At 45.7% G+C, this 15,098-nt stretch overlaps 1 protein-coding gene across 1 annotated transcript in view; it reads right to left on the bottom strand.

The window, feature by feature from the left end:
• Positions 1-349: 349 nt before the first annotated feature.
• The window catches only part of LOC311239485 (kin of IRRE-like protein 1), a gene marked incomplete at its 5' end in the record, with an annotated part of 259,717 nt that continues 244,968 nt past the window's right edge, over positions 350-15,098 (bottom strand). The window contains 6 exon segments of the mRNA XM_084327791.1: positions 350-1,652; positions 4,000-4,077; positions 4,811-4,875; positions 4,878-4,911; positions 4,914-4,933; positions 14,749-14,856. Coding sequence (XP_084183917.1) covers positions 993-1,652; positions 4,000-4,077; positions 4,811-4,875; positions 4,878-4,911; positions 4,914-4,933; positions 14,749-14,856 — 965 coding nt within the window. The 3' untranslated portion in view covers positions 350-992.

Below are 15,098 nucleotides of genomic sequence, written 5' to 3'. Positions count from 1 at the left end.
AGCTCGCTGTGACCCTTTAAGATGTCCATGTCCTACTTTGGTGAAGGTAAGATCTGACACGCCCTGCCTGCTGGCCGGTTCACCGGGGTGGGGGCGGCACGAGAGTAGCCCCCCGAAAAAAACTAGATCAAAGCTGCTCCCAGGTGCTGTAAGAGTGGAATAGGTGTATTTAACCCTTTCACTACCACACTACCAAAGGGTTAACCCTTTCACTGCCACACGACAACAAAGGGTTAACCCTTTCACAACCACACTACATCAGAAGGTTAACCGTCTGTAGTGTGGTAGTGAAAGGGTTAACCTTCTTGCTGTGTGGTAGTGAAAGGGTTAACCCTTTGGTAGTGTGGTAGTGAAAGGGTTTTAAGGATGTGTGTGTTAGAGAAGTTAGAGGTCATACAAAGCCTGTATAGTAGGAGTCATTGTACTGCATTGTCGTGTATACTGTATAGGTAATAATACTGACTTTTGAAATTACCTCGTTTTTTCCCCCATTCTAGCGTATTTACAGAAAGCGGATGAGGGGAGAAACTGGAGCAGAGGCGGGGTCTAAACGGAGGCGGAGTCTAAACAGAGGCGGGGTCTAAACAGAGGCGGAGTCTAAAAGCGAGAGGAGGGATAGAGGGGTGGAGGGGCTTTTTTGCTTTCCTTCCATCTCCTCCAAAAAAGAAATGGGCGGGTGGGCCTCGTTCTCTGTCTTTTGCTTATCATTTCGCTCTTTTGATTGTGGCTTTCGCTTTTGCCCGTGGGAACACACACGACAGGACATTTGGAGAGAGAAAGGGTGTGTGAGCGTCGTCGATGCATATACCGTATAATATATAAGATGACGTGTATGTGTAGGAGAAACGAGTGTCGAAAAGCGTCCGTCTGCTTCAGCAAGTACTGTAATGGCGTCTGTACAGTATATGCGTGTGTGTATATGCGAGTATCTCTGCTATAAAGTCCAGAGGCATGTGTGTGTGTGTGTGTTGGGGGGGCAGGGGGGTTATATCCTACACATGAGTCTGCATCCTCTGTGTGTGTCTTTGGGAATAGTCAGAGGGGGGGGAGGAGTAAGAGAAGCGAGTGGAGGTTCCATACTTCCCCAGACCCGGGTCTGGCCCTGGACCTGGACCTGGACCTGGACCTGGACCCGGCCCCGGCCCCTGACCGGGCCCCTGCCCCTGCCCCACCCCTTGTCCCGTGGGATACATCTCATAGGCCGGCCCTTCCTCTAAGGGCGGCGCGAAGCCCATGCGATAGCTCTGGTACTGCTGGGAGGGGTAGCCGTAGTTGTCATAGGCCAGCTGCTGAGTGCTGCCGTCCAATAGGCCGCAGTCTCCGGGGTAGTCTCCGGGCGGATTGGGCGGCGCTTGTTGCTGGCTCTGCGGCGCCACCCTGGAGAAGGTGTTGAACTGGGCGTAGCTGGCGTGGGACATCCTGGAGGGGGGCCGCGGATCGTAGCAGCCCGCCCGGGAGCCCGCGACCCCACCGGGGGGCAAGCCGCCCACGCCGGGAGGGCCCGGCGGCCCGCCGGAGGTGGCGCCCCCCCCCGCTGGCCCGCCGCTTGGGTTGGGAGAGCGGAACTCCCCCTGGTAGTGGACAGCGCGGGACTGGGGGCGCGCCTCGTCGTGGGTGGTGGCTCGGACGTTGTAGTAGCCGTTGGTTGGATCCTATAGGAGAGCGGGGCAGGACGTTAACTCAGTATAAACTCAATAATAATAAATTCAATTTGTAACACACTTTATATTGTAACAATCTCAAAGTGCTACATGAAAGGAGATAAAGTGAAAAGAAAAATGAATAAAACAACCAATGAAAATGGAAAAAACATTTAGATACAAAAAAAAAATCTTAATTAAAAACACACAAGGCAATCAATCAGTCGGTCCATTTAGGCAAATGCCTTGTTAAAAAATTATGTTTTTAGTCCCCTTTTGAAAGCCTCAACGGACTGTGGTGCTCTCAGATGGTCGGGGAGGGCGCTCCACAGCCGGGAACTATTGTCCTATTTCACTATGATGTTGTTATGTAAACAGAACACATTCTCACACGATAGGGGGGGGGGGTAAAAGTTAACAAAAAAACAAGAAGAATTGTATTGAGATTAGCACATTTTCTTCATTTCAACTATAGTGAATGTAAAATCAGCCGATGAACGTTCTATCGAAGCCTCGCCTTTAATTTACATAACAGACGATGCAATAGCTAGAAATAGCAAGATCCCCATTCATTTTGACTTGCTAATCCCCCGTTAACCAGATGCTCTGTTTACATGGAAGCTTCACAGCTGATGGTGAAATAGTCTAATAGAGGCAATTTTAACTCCTTGTTGGAACAGACAATGGCTTCTATGTGCAAAGTATAATAATCCAGAGGCTTTTCCCGAAATTAGTGGTAAGAGAAGGTCATTTTCATTAAATTTAATTTCAACCCTTTATTTATACAGGTAAAAATCTCATTGAGACACAGTCTCATTTACAAGAGCGACCTGATCCACCAAACACGCACAACAACTACATAAAAGTTCCAGACAAATACAAGACAAGTAACACAACTAAAAATCTAAGAGAGGCAAAAATCTAGATACATTTAATTAAGAACAGAACAAGAACAGGCCCCCATGCATGCCCTCTCAATATTGCGTATACGAATTAGGTATTAGGTTCCGGAGCCTCAGTTCCTTTTGCAATGAGTTCCACGTAGATGGGGCAGAATAGGAAAAGGCTGAGTTCTGTAAATGGTACAGAGAGAGTTAGAAGATCCGGTGACTGCAGGCCAGAACGACTCTGTTTCTGCACCATGATTTGTGACCAATTATCCGTCACTCCAATCTATCTTTGAGAAGGTAGTGGTCAGCCAGGCACAGAGAATCTTACAGGACCCTTCTCATATTCTATATCCTGAATATGAAGTTCTTCCCTCAGGGAGACGGTTCAGAGCAAGTAGATACAAGAGCAACCGCTACAAGCTCCCCTTCCTTCCTACACCCATCGCTCTCCTAAATAATACTAGAGGTCTATTCCTTTGAGCTGCCACTTAACAGTGGGCTGTCACCTCTTTCTTTCTTTCTTTCTTGTCCACGTCCAAATCTTGTTGCAATTTAATTAGGGAAAGGTGCAATATGAAGCTTTTTGAAGCTTTTGAAATGAGTTTACCTACTTATCAATTATGGTTGTATGTCTGTCTCTATGTATTGTCATATTTGTCTGAAGTCCTTTTTACTAACTGAATGAATGAATGATTGTATATATATGTTTCTTCTTTGTTTACACTGTTATTACAGACTGATGCAGCACTGATGTTCCTAGTCAATTTTCCCCTCTGGGACAATAAAGTATCTTATCTTATGAGGGACAAGGGTAAGAAGGGAACAGACGGAGGAATGAATTTTCTTTTGCAAGTGCTTAGTGGTCGCAGGCAACCATGTTCCATGTGCAAGGCCTCTATGGACTAAGAGAATAGTCAAAGACTCTCGTCACCCAAACAACTGCCTCTTTGCACTGCTGCGGTCAGGCAAGCGCTGCCGGAGTCTCATGGCCGGTACAGAAAGACTCAGAAGGAGCTTCTATCCCCAGGCCATCAGCATGCTCAATGACTCCATGTAACAGCAACCCATCCATCTACAGCACACACATCCACATGCACACACTCACTTTAAACAAACACTCACCTTAACACTCACTTTAGACACTTTAAACACTTTAACACTACACCATATTTGATCTATTTATTAAAGAGATGTGCACTACATCCATACCTCATTTGTGCATTTAGCAATTTTTTTTTTTTTTTTTTGTACCTCATTGTCTGCATTTTTACTCCATTGTACTTTCATTGTACTTAGATTGTACTTTAGTTTGTATATTGTATATCTGTATCCAAGTCGTGTTCCTGTTAACACTTTTAGCACCAGCCGTTTTATACATCCTTGTAGTCAATGGGCCATGTGTATCAGGGATCAGGGGGGGGGGGGATCAGGGGGAGGGGGGCACAGGAGGGGGGGTGAGGGGGTCTCACCTTTAGCTCGTACTCCTCCCGCGTGTCCAGGGTGTCGCTCCTCATGTCCGGCTTCAGGTCCATGTCATCTTTGAACGGCTGGTTTGAGGGAGAGAGAGAGACAGAGGGCAGAAACTAAACCATCAGACAACAAAACACACAGGGAGAGGAGGGAGGGTGAGAGAAAGAAAGGGAGGAGGAAAGGAGGGAGGATGAGAAAAAGGGAGGGAGAAGGAAAGGAAGGAGGGAAGATGATAAAAAGCAAGGGAGAAGGAAAGGAAGGAGAGAGGATGATAAAAAGGAAGGGAAGGAGGAAGGGAAGAGGAGAACAGAATTTCAGGTTTTATTTAATCTGAAGAGAGCAGAAGAAGTTAGATTTGGACCATGGTTTTCTTTTGGGGGGGGGGGGGGGGGGGGGTTCAAACTGCTCTGGGATGATAGAACAGTCACTGTTGAAAAAAAGGGTTGTCAAGGGTTGAATTTTTTTTACTAATTAATGAACTAATTAATTCAGAAGACACTGAAAGCCTACATGTTAGAAGAGCGTCTTGAGACTGGATGGTTGCTCTCCCCTCCATCCTCTACTCTATGACTAATAAGTGCCCTTGAGCAAGACACTTAACCCCCCAACTGCTCCAGCGAAGCACCTCGGTGGCCAAAAGTACAAGCATCTCTCTCTCTCTCTCTCTCTCTCTCTCTCTCTCTCTCTCTCTCTCTCTCTCTCTCTCTCTCTCTCTCTCTCTCTCTCTCTCTCTCTCTCTCTCTCTCTCCTCTCTCTCTCTCTATTCAAGGCCAGTGATCCATACAGGGGGGCGGGGCAGGGGGTACTCACAGAGTACATGGCCTTGACCATGCGGGTTGCCGTGGAGACGCTGGGCCTCTCCTCCAGCTGTGGGTCTCCTTGTTGACGGTCTCCACCTTGATGTCTGGTTTACCAGCGTGACCCCGCGGCGACCTGGAAGCACAAGCACATGCAATGTGAATATTTAGTTTATAGAATATCAGGCCTATAAATTACCTCATTATGGCCAAGTCATACATCTATGGGTCGGGCCAAATCTCCTCTTTCCAACAAGAGGAGTTAAATCTGGATTTAGTACCACCAGGCGCCCGTTACAGGTAAACAATAATACAAATATTGTATGAAATATACACTTTGACTGCTGTTTTGACAGGGTTAGGGTCTTTACTCTTGGCTACATTTGAAAAAGAAACACAACAGTAATTGATACGGACTGTATTGATCTGAGTCTGTTGATCATTGCAAATGTGTTTTTCCTGCAGCTTTGTTTTATCACACTTTCAGCTCCACTGCTGCCCTGAGGTGAGTTTCATGTTGTGTCTGAAACAACATGTACTGCTGCCCTTCATGACCTTCAAGATATCCTAGTATTAGTATCTAGGACATAAGCTATGCGACATCTTTACAACCACTGGGTTGAGAGGGAGGGAGAGAGAGAGAGAGAGAGAGAGAGAGAGAGAGAGAGAGAGAGAGAGAGAGAGAGAGAGAGACGCGGTACAGTGGGCGTCTTGCTTAAGGCAGTTTGCCATCACACATGAATATTCATTCATCTCATTTGAATACACAGCTATACGGCTGGCATATGTCGCACTCTAACACAGAGTGGCAGGATGACAGATATGGGGAGAGGGGTGATGAAAGCATGAAACGCACTTGCACGAGCGAGAGAGATAGATAGAGCGAGCGAGAGAGAGAGAGACAGCAAGAGACAGATAGAGAGATAGAGAGACATGAAAGAGGAAAACTCTGTACCTCTCAGTGTCAATTATCCAATTGTAGAGCAACAACATGACAGAAATCAGAGCTTTTAGAAAGAGAGAGAGAGAGCCAGAGAGAGCGAGGGAGTGAGAGAGAGGGAGGGAGAGAGAGAGATAGCGAGGGAGTGAGAGAGAGGGAGGGAGAGAGAGAGAGCGAAGGAGTGAGAGAGAGATAGAGAGAGAGAGAGAGAAAGAGAGAGAGAGCAAGCGAGAGAGAGATAGAGAGAGAGAGAGAGAGAGAGAGAGAGAGAGAGAGAGAGAGAGAGAGAGACAGAGAGAGAGAAAGAGAGAGAGAGAGGGAGGGATAGAGAGGGAGAGAGATACAGGAAAGAGACAGATAGAGGGAGAGAGAGACAGAGAGAGACAGATAGAGGGAGAGAGAGACATAGAGATAGAGAGGGAGAGAGAGAGAGAGAGAGAGAGAGAGAGAGGAGAGAGAGAGAGACAGATAGAGAGAGAGATTTTTTTTTATTTTTTTAAGTACTTTATTTTGTACTGTATCAAAAACCTTTACAACAAGCCTTTAAAAGACTTTACATCTACAAGATACAAAAAAACAATACACAACAATACAAAAAAATAGAATTTCACATATTCATAATGTTGTTAAACACCAATTCATCATCAATGACATCACAAATCACATTTCCATAACACCATTCCTGAGCAAAAGCCTCCAAATTGCCCATAGCTTTATAAAACCTGAACTCCAGCCAGACTCTAGCCTTCACATTACAGCACCACACTAATACTGCATCCTGGTCCGGTTTATCTTCCACTCTGTTTCTCCTGTTTACATAGACTGCAAGCTTATAGCTTCCCCCACCAGACAATTAAGCAGTTGCCATTTTTTCTTATTTTCTTTTTTATATCCTGCTCCAAAAATATAACCAATAACAGAGAAGGTTTCACCAAAATGCCTGAAAACGTCGGTGAGCAGCTCAAATAGCCCTGAAAGCCTGTTACACTCTAAAAATGCATGAAAAACAGTCTCAGTTAACCCACAGAAAGGACATTTATTATCCACCTCTGGGTTGATGATAGAAACAAAAGCGTTCACTGCCACAGCACCATGCAGAATCCTCCACTGAAGGTCTGCCGTTTGTTTTTTTAGAGGAGGTTTGTATAAAACCCTCCACACAGGTTGATTGTCACTACCTGCACACAGCCTGCTCCTCCATACAGTGTCCACTCTGTTATTTAGCCATTTCTTATTAATTATTTTGACACAGTTTCTGTACCATGATTTCCTATCCATTTTGTATAATGTTGAGTCCTTTATAGAAAGTAGAGGACCAGTACAGGGCTCAGGTAGACATTTGGAAACTCATCCTGTTTGTCCGGATTTAATGCTCCATTGCTGTATAAGCTAAGCATTCCCAGCTCCTCGACAGTCAAACTCTGTCTCCAGAGATCCAGCATCCTTGTTGCATAGCGCTGCGACCTCAGGCCCAATAAAGAGCACACAGCCTGAGCATCTTTTAACTCTGGTCCTGCTGTGTCTGCCAGTTGTCTCAGGCGTACCACTTCGGCAGCACACAGCAGTCCAGTCAGCCCAGGGCTTGCACAGTCGCTTATGTCCATTCTTGCACCGTGAACAAGAGGCTCCTCCAGTAACCAGTGCAACGAGTTAGTAGAAGCAGTTCTTATACACTTGAAAAGTGTCCAACACTTAAAAAAAAACTGATAAAAAGGAGGAAGTGCATTTAGCCTTAAAGTCGTCGGGTCTGTTAAAAACTAAGATACATCAAGACCAAGACTATTCACTTTTCTAAGAATAAAAGAGGCAACTTCTCTCCAAACTAAATCTTTTGGTCCTAACAGATATCGCTGTATGAACTGTAGCCTCAAAGTCGCTGTCCTACTCGCTAAATGAATCAGGCCTAGCCCTCCCTCTTCTCTGGGCAAATACAGAACACTCTGAGGAACCCAGTGCAGGCGATCCCAAAAAAAATTAACCATCTTTGCCTGCAACTGCACCAACATGCCTGAAGGAGGTTCCACACATGCCAGCTTATGCCACAAGGTAGAAGCCACAAGGTTATTTATTATCAGGACTCTGCCTCTATAGGTAATCTGAGGCAACAGCCATCTCCACTTAAACAGCCTTCCTTCTACGTTCTCCACCACATTATCCCAATTTTTCTGTACAATCGTGTCATTTCCAAGGTATATTCCCAAATATTTAAAACCATCCCTTTTCCAGATCATGTTTTGAGGTAACACAGGTAATCTGCTGTGCCAGTTACCAACAGCTAACGCCTCACTCTTCCTCCAATTTATTTTGGCAGCGGACACAGCCCTAAAACTGTCCAATATACTTACATCATTTCGGTTTTTTACAAAAACAACTACATCGTCAGCATAAGCTGACAAAACAATGTTATCTTGGAAACCAGGTATAGCTAACCCCCTCATCTCATTCCTCAATGTTTGTAACATGGGTTCCAGTGAAATTGCATATAACATGCCAGAGAGAGCGCAGCCTTGCCTAATGCCCCTCTGTACTTCAAAAGGAGCACATAGAGCACCATTGAATTTTAACACACTCTCAATGTTCTGATACAAAACTTTCACCATAGCAATGAGACCATCGCTGAACCCAAAACTCTCCATAACCCTCCAGAGATAATTATGCTCAACGTGGTCAAATGCTTTCTCCTGATCTATTGAAATAAGAGCAGTATTCAAGCCCAATGATTCAGAGACACCCAAAACATCACAAATTAAATATACATTATCCAATATTGACCTGCCAGGTACACAATACGTCTGATCATGATGTATGATCTGGTCCATCACTTCTCTCAGACGGTTTGCTAAGGTCTTTGACAAAATCTTATATTCGCTGCATAAAATTGACACAGGCCTCCAGTTCCTGATGTCCTGCAAAGTCCCCTTTTTTGGCAGTAAGGTTATCACTGCCCTGCGACAGAAAAGCGGCAAAGCACCCTCAGCCAGACTTTCATTGAATACCTTGAGAAGATCGTCTTTCACAATGTCCCAAAAGGCTTTGTAAAACTCCACCGTCAAACCGTCAATACCAGGGGCTTTCCTGCCACCCATGCTCTGTAAGGCAGAATAGAGCTCTGACGAGTCCAAAGGTCTCTCCAGCAGCACATTCGACTCCCGTAATACTGTAGGCAATCCTTCACAAAAGGACTGTAGAAGGACATCATTGTCAGTGTACTCACTGCTATACAAAGCAGAATAAAACTCAACGGCCCGTCTCCGGATCTGACTGGCATCAGTGATGTCCTGCCCCGTCTCTGACAGAAGAGAGTGAATGAATTTATTCTGTCCATTCTTCTTCTCCAGACTGAAGAAGTAACTGGAAGGCACATCCATAGCATTAACATTCATAAATCTTGACCTTAACATAGCTCATTGAGCCTTCACACCTAGCAGGTCAGCTAAAGCCATTTTTTTTTATTAAGGACTTCAAATTGTCCTTGATTTCCTGTGGACCCAAACATTTTCTCAAGGTCCACTATCTCAGTCTCCAAATCTCTCATGGAGGTAGTGATGTCTCTAGTCACATTGAGAGTGTGTTGTTGACAAATCATTTTAATTTCTATTTTGCCACAGTCCCACCACTGCCTAAGAGAAGAGAACTCATTTTTCCTACTCCTAAACAGGACCCAAAAAAAATAAAAACATCTCTAAAATCCTTTTCATGGAGCAAAGCTAAATTTAAATGCCAATAAGCACTTCTAGGCACCAGATTTTTAATAAATACATTGCACATTACCAATGAATGGTCTGTAAAACCAACAGGCAATATTTTGCACATTTTAAAAACATTAAAATGGTGCTTAAAACAATAGAAATGGTCAAGTCTAGCTAAGGAGACAACATTATCCCTACAATGAGACCATGTATACTGGCGCTCATTCCCATGAAACCTCCTCCACACATCAACCAAGCCGTGTGGGTGTACAAGCTGTCTTAATGCACTTTGAGAAGCTGGATGGGGTTCATTGTGATTCCTGTCTAAACTGTTATTCTCTGCAATTGAAGTCTCCAGAAAAAAATAAGAAATCATCCGGATTAAAATCGGACAATTTAGTACACACTATATCTAAAAAGGCCTTTCTTTCAGGCCCTTTAGAAGGAGCATACATATTCAATAAAACCACATTAAATGTTTCAAATTGTGCTTTCACTACAATGAACCTACCCTCTACAACATGTTATACAGTATAAGAAGCAGGAATAAAACGTTTTGAGAATAAAAAACCAACTCCACTGCTATTTGTAGTATTATGACTCAACACTAGATTCCCTTCCCATTCCTTCCTCCATTCAACCTCATTTACTTTGTCACTGTGTGTCTCCTGCATAAAAAGAACATCAATGTGTTTTAACTTTACCAGTTCAAACAGCATTGCACGTTTTCTCACATACTGTATCTTGCCCCATTCAAGTTCAAAGTTCCATATTTTTTTTTTTTTTTTACTTACATTTTTATTTGCAGTTTTAGTTTTAGTTTACAAACATACATCAGACAATACATTCAAATAACAGAAATAATAAAGAAATAATCCCATCCTCCCGCCATCCACCCCGAGAGATAGGGCTCCCCCATATCCCAGGACCTCTATACACGGAGCCCGGGCCCCAGCGACACGGGTCCCTTGAATTGATTGGGCCTGGCCCAGTAGAGGGGAGTGCAGGGGGCTCCTCCCCACCGAGCCAAGTCCGTTAGCTCCCATGTCCCAAAGAACCCCACCTCCCGCACATCGACCCCACAACACACAAGACCCCACTCTCCGGGTCAAAACGATGCCCCCCCCCCCCCCCCTGAGCTAAGCCCACTGGAACTCTCCTATATCCCAGGTCCGCTACGTGCGGAGCCGAGCCCCCAGCGACACGGGTTCCTTGAATTGTTTGGGCCAGGCTCAATAGAGGAGAGGATAGGGGACCCCCCCCCCCACCGAGCCCAGCCCGTTACCTCCCATGTCCCCAAGAACCCCACCCCATGCACACCAATCCCACAACACACAAGGCCCCCCTGGGCAAAGCTCATCCGCTCTGACCCCCCCAATAGGCCTCCCCAAGAATCAGAGCACCCCCATATCCCAGGCCCACTAGTAGGACTCCCCCATATCCCAGGACCGCTATACACGGAGCCGGGCACCTGCAACACGGGTCCCTTGAATTTGTTGGTCCAGGCCCAGTAGAGGAGAGTGCAGGGGGCTCCCCCCCACCGAGCCCAGCCTGTTACCTCCCATGTCACAGATAACCCCCCCCCCCCCGCACATCGACCCCACAACACACAAGACCCCACCACTGACCCCGCAACACGCAAGGCCCCCCTCTCCCGGTTCGATCCGCCGATACTATGCCCCCCCCCCCCGACCCCCCCCCCCCCCCCCCCACTGCCGCATTTCTGAAAAATTAAACTGACAACACAATGAGAAAAAATGAAATGAAGATAAAATAAGTCATATGATTAGCACTCTTTCCCCCGTTGGCGGTTTGGAGGGGAATCAGCTCTCCTATTGGAGAAGCCCCCCCCCCCCCCTAGTGACAGATATACCCCCCCCAAAGGAGATTCTCCAAGCCTCTCTTCATGTCCGACATTTTTAATTCTTGTCCTTCACAATTGTCCATGTGCACATTTAAAGCAACTGCTATTCTAACATAACTAAAAAAAAAGTTAAAAAAAAGACTAAAGACAATTGGTACTTCCCAGGTTTTTACCCCCGTTGGCGGGCTGGAGGGATAAGGCTCTCCTGGAGAGGCCCCTCCTATAACGATGGAGATATCCCCAATGGGGATTCTCCAATGCCCCTATTATTGTCCAACATTTTATTTGAATTTTTTTCTTTCATATGATAGTACAGTTCCAGAGCTCCCGGTCGAACCCAGCGTCTCCTGCATTGGTGGTGAGCGCCTTGCCCACTGCACCACCTAGCCGCCTCAAAGTTCCAACCTTAAAATGTTCCATGGAGAGAAGAGGAGTGACTAAAACACACAATAACAATAAATTAAAGGTTGCCACTTGTTTTCTTTTCATGAATTTGTTTTTTGACCTTTGGCAGTAATTTCCTTAGTCTGTACACCTCCTGCTTAGTAAAGCTGTTGTTTCCCATGCGAAACCTGACAGACGTATAGAAAGCCTCTGTATCAGAAATATGTTCCTCCATTTTCAAGCCCCGAACATTCTTTGTTTCTTGTAGCAAAGTTTTGATGGCTTTGACTGACAGTGATCTTCTGTTTTGTGACTTCCTTAACTCAGATATGTCACTACTGACAATCAGATATGTTGACTTTTCTAGTGCCTTCAACACTATTCAGCCTCCACTACTAGCTGAGAAGCTGTCATTTATGGGGGTGGAGGACGACTTGGTGGCCTGGATCTTCAACTACCTCACTGGCAGATGACAGTGTGTCAAACTGCACAGGTGCCACTCCGACGTGCTGATCTGCAACACTGGAGCCCCCCAGGGAACTGTATTGGCACCCTTTTTATTCACCCTGTACACCTCAGACTTCCGCTTCAGCTCCGGGAACTGCCATCTCCAAAAGTTTTCTGATGACTCCTCCATCGTTGGATACATCACCAACGACAACGAGGAGGAGTACAGAGCTGTGGTGGAGAGCTTCACAGAGTGGAGCAAGGAAAACCACCTACAGCTCAACATCAGCAAGACGAAGGAGATGGTGGTGGACCATCGGCGGAGCAAGAGGAAGCCCCCAACTCCCATCATCATCCAGGGGGTGGAGGTGGAAAGGGTGGAGAATTACAAATTCCTGGGTGTTCTCATGAACAACAAACTAGACTGGACGGACAACACCGAGGCCCTCTACAGGAAGGGACAGAGCAGACTGTTCTTCCTGAGGTCTTTTAATGTCTGCAGCAAACTGTGGTGGCGGGTGCCCTCTTTTTCGCTGTGGTATGCTGGGGGGGCAACACCAACACAGACAAAATAAACAAACTGGTAGTCTGGAGGTGGTGGCAGAGGGGCGGACGAGGAGGAAGCTGCATGCTATCCTTGAGAACCCTTGCCACCCCCTCTATGATGAGCTGACCGCAATACGGTCCACGTTTAGCCACAGACTCATCCCCCCCAACATACCACAAAGCGCTTTGGGCAGTCCTTTGTGCCGGTGGCAATCAGGCTCCACAACCAAGCAGGGCCAGGATGGGCTAACTGCTGTGAACTGGAGGAGCTGGGTTGTGGACTGTAACAAATTAATTTAATTATTTAACAACACATTCATGATTGGACTTGTTTCTTTTCCACCACTTTTTTAGCTCTTTTTAGTCCTATTTTAGCTATTTTTATCCCTGTGTACTTGTCCATCTTGTTTTTAACACATGTATGTTATGTAAACTGTTTTTTAATTGCTGTTTTTAAATTGCTGTTACGCTGCATATGCTGTAAAGGACATCTTAATCTCCCCTCGGGGATAAATAAAGGTTTTCAATTCAATTCAATTCAATACCATCTGACTCATACTCCTCACTATCACTCTGGTCTGACTGTGAAACCATTTCTTTGCGTTTATGAGGTGCAGATTTTGAAACAGCATCATCTTCCATGTCCACCTCATTTATCTGTTCACTTACTTCTGCACTGTTGTCACACAGACCACTGCTACTCTCCTGTGTTTTTCTCCCAGACACAGCAGCACTGTATGTTTGTTTCTCACAGGCCCCTTCTACCTGCAGCTCACCTGTAGTACTATCTGTCTGTTTCTCACAGGCCCCTTCTACCTGCAGCTCACCTATATCACTGTCTGCAGCAGCTGGTTTGTCCCTGGCCACTTCTGTTTGTAGCTCACCTGTAGCACTGTCTGTCTCAGCTGGTTTTTCCTTGGCCATTTCTGTTTGTAGCTCACCTGTAGCACTGTCTGTCTCAGCTGGTTTTTCCCTGGCCATTTCTGTTTGTAGCTCACCTGTAGCACTGTCTGTCTCAGCTGTTTTTTCCCTGGCCACTTCTGTTTGTAGCTCACCTGCAGCACTGTCCACACCCAAAACACTTCATGGTCTCTGATGATGCATACAATACATAATCAAAGTCTTCCACTTTAACATGGAATCTCATATTGAACTCATCATTCCTGTTATTCAGAATCATATATAAAAACCGTCTATGAGAAACAACATGCTTCAGCAAAGGTGATTTACACCCTGTAAGCACCTTCTTAATGGGAGAGACTATCTTTCCATGTCTGGACAGCTCTTTTATCAGAAACTCATCAGAGATGAATGGTGGGACATTAGACAACGTGATTTTAATTGACGGTTGCGCAAGTGGCAACACAGGAACGTGCAGGTCCCGAACAATAATCCCGCGTACGATTGCCTCATTAACTTTCTCAACTCTGTCTAGAAAGATAACCACAGCGCTATTCATTTTCCCTGCAGATTTAATACTGTTGTAACCAACAACTTTACCTACCGCTAAACTAACCTCCTCAACTGAGCAGGGAAACACGGTGCCAACTTTGATACCGTGTCTCCTGCTCAGTTTGTTAAACTCAGCCATGCTGCATGCCGCTACACCTATACTACCGACCAGCCAAGACGCCGGTCGGCAGAGACAAACGGACTGAGAACAAAACTCTAACTCTGTTTAACACAACAAACAGCAACCTAACAATAAATAAGCAACACTCTAATTCATAACATTGAACACAAAACAATTAGAAAATGTTTAGAAAAATTCACTCACTCGCAGTTGTGTCTCAACTCCACTCGCTCAAACACACGCATGCGCACAGAGAGAGAGAGAGACAGAGAGAGAGAGAGAGACAGATAGAGAGAGATAGAGAGAGAGAGAGAGAGACAGAGAGAGAGACAGATAGAGAGAGAGAGAGAGAGAGAGAGAGAGAGGGAGAGAGAGAGAGAGAGAGAGAGAGAGACAGACAGACAGACACACACACAGAGAGAGAGAGAGACAGACAGACAGAGAGAGAGAGAGACAGACAGAGAGAGAGAGAGACAGACAGACAGAGAGAGAGAGCGTGTGTACTCACTGCCTTTGCGTTGGCGGTACAGGAAGAAGCCCAGGCCTGTCAGTACCAGCAGCAGCAGCAGGGAGGAGCCCACAGTCCCACCAGCTATGATCCCCACCGGGACGATCTCTGGAAGAGACGCCAGCAAGATATATTCAGACCAGGAATGTTGTTGCTGCTACTCTTGTGGTATAATTTGATAAACTATAGCTCCTAAATATTGGAAAATGTCACTAAAAGAAAAGGTTTTAAGCATACATAGGCTTTGGTCAGGAAACAGCATTCTATCACATTCAGGCAAAGGCCTAGGAGCAGGATGTAACCAGAGGCAGGGTGTGTGTGAAGCAACTTGGGATGTAATCAAGGCAGGG

This window comes from Notolepis coatsorum (assembly GCF_963971535.1).
Source record: "Notolepis coatsorum genome assembly, chromosome: 13".
Classification (NCBI taxonomy): Eukaryota; Metazoa; Chordata; class Actinopteri; order Aulopiformes; family Paralepididae; genus Notolepis; species Notolepis coatsorum.
The sequence above is the reverse complement of the archived record's forward strand: the minus strand, read 5'-3'. Positions and strand labels throughout refer to the sequence as shown.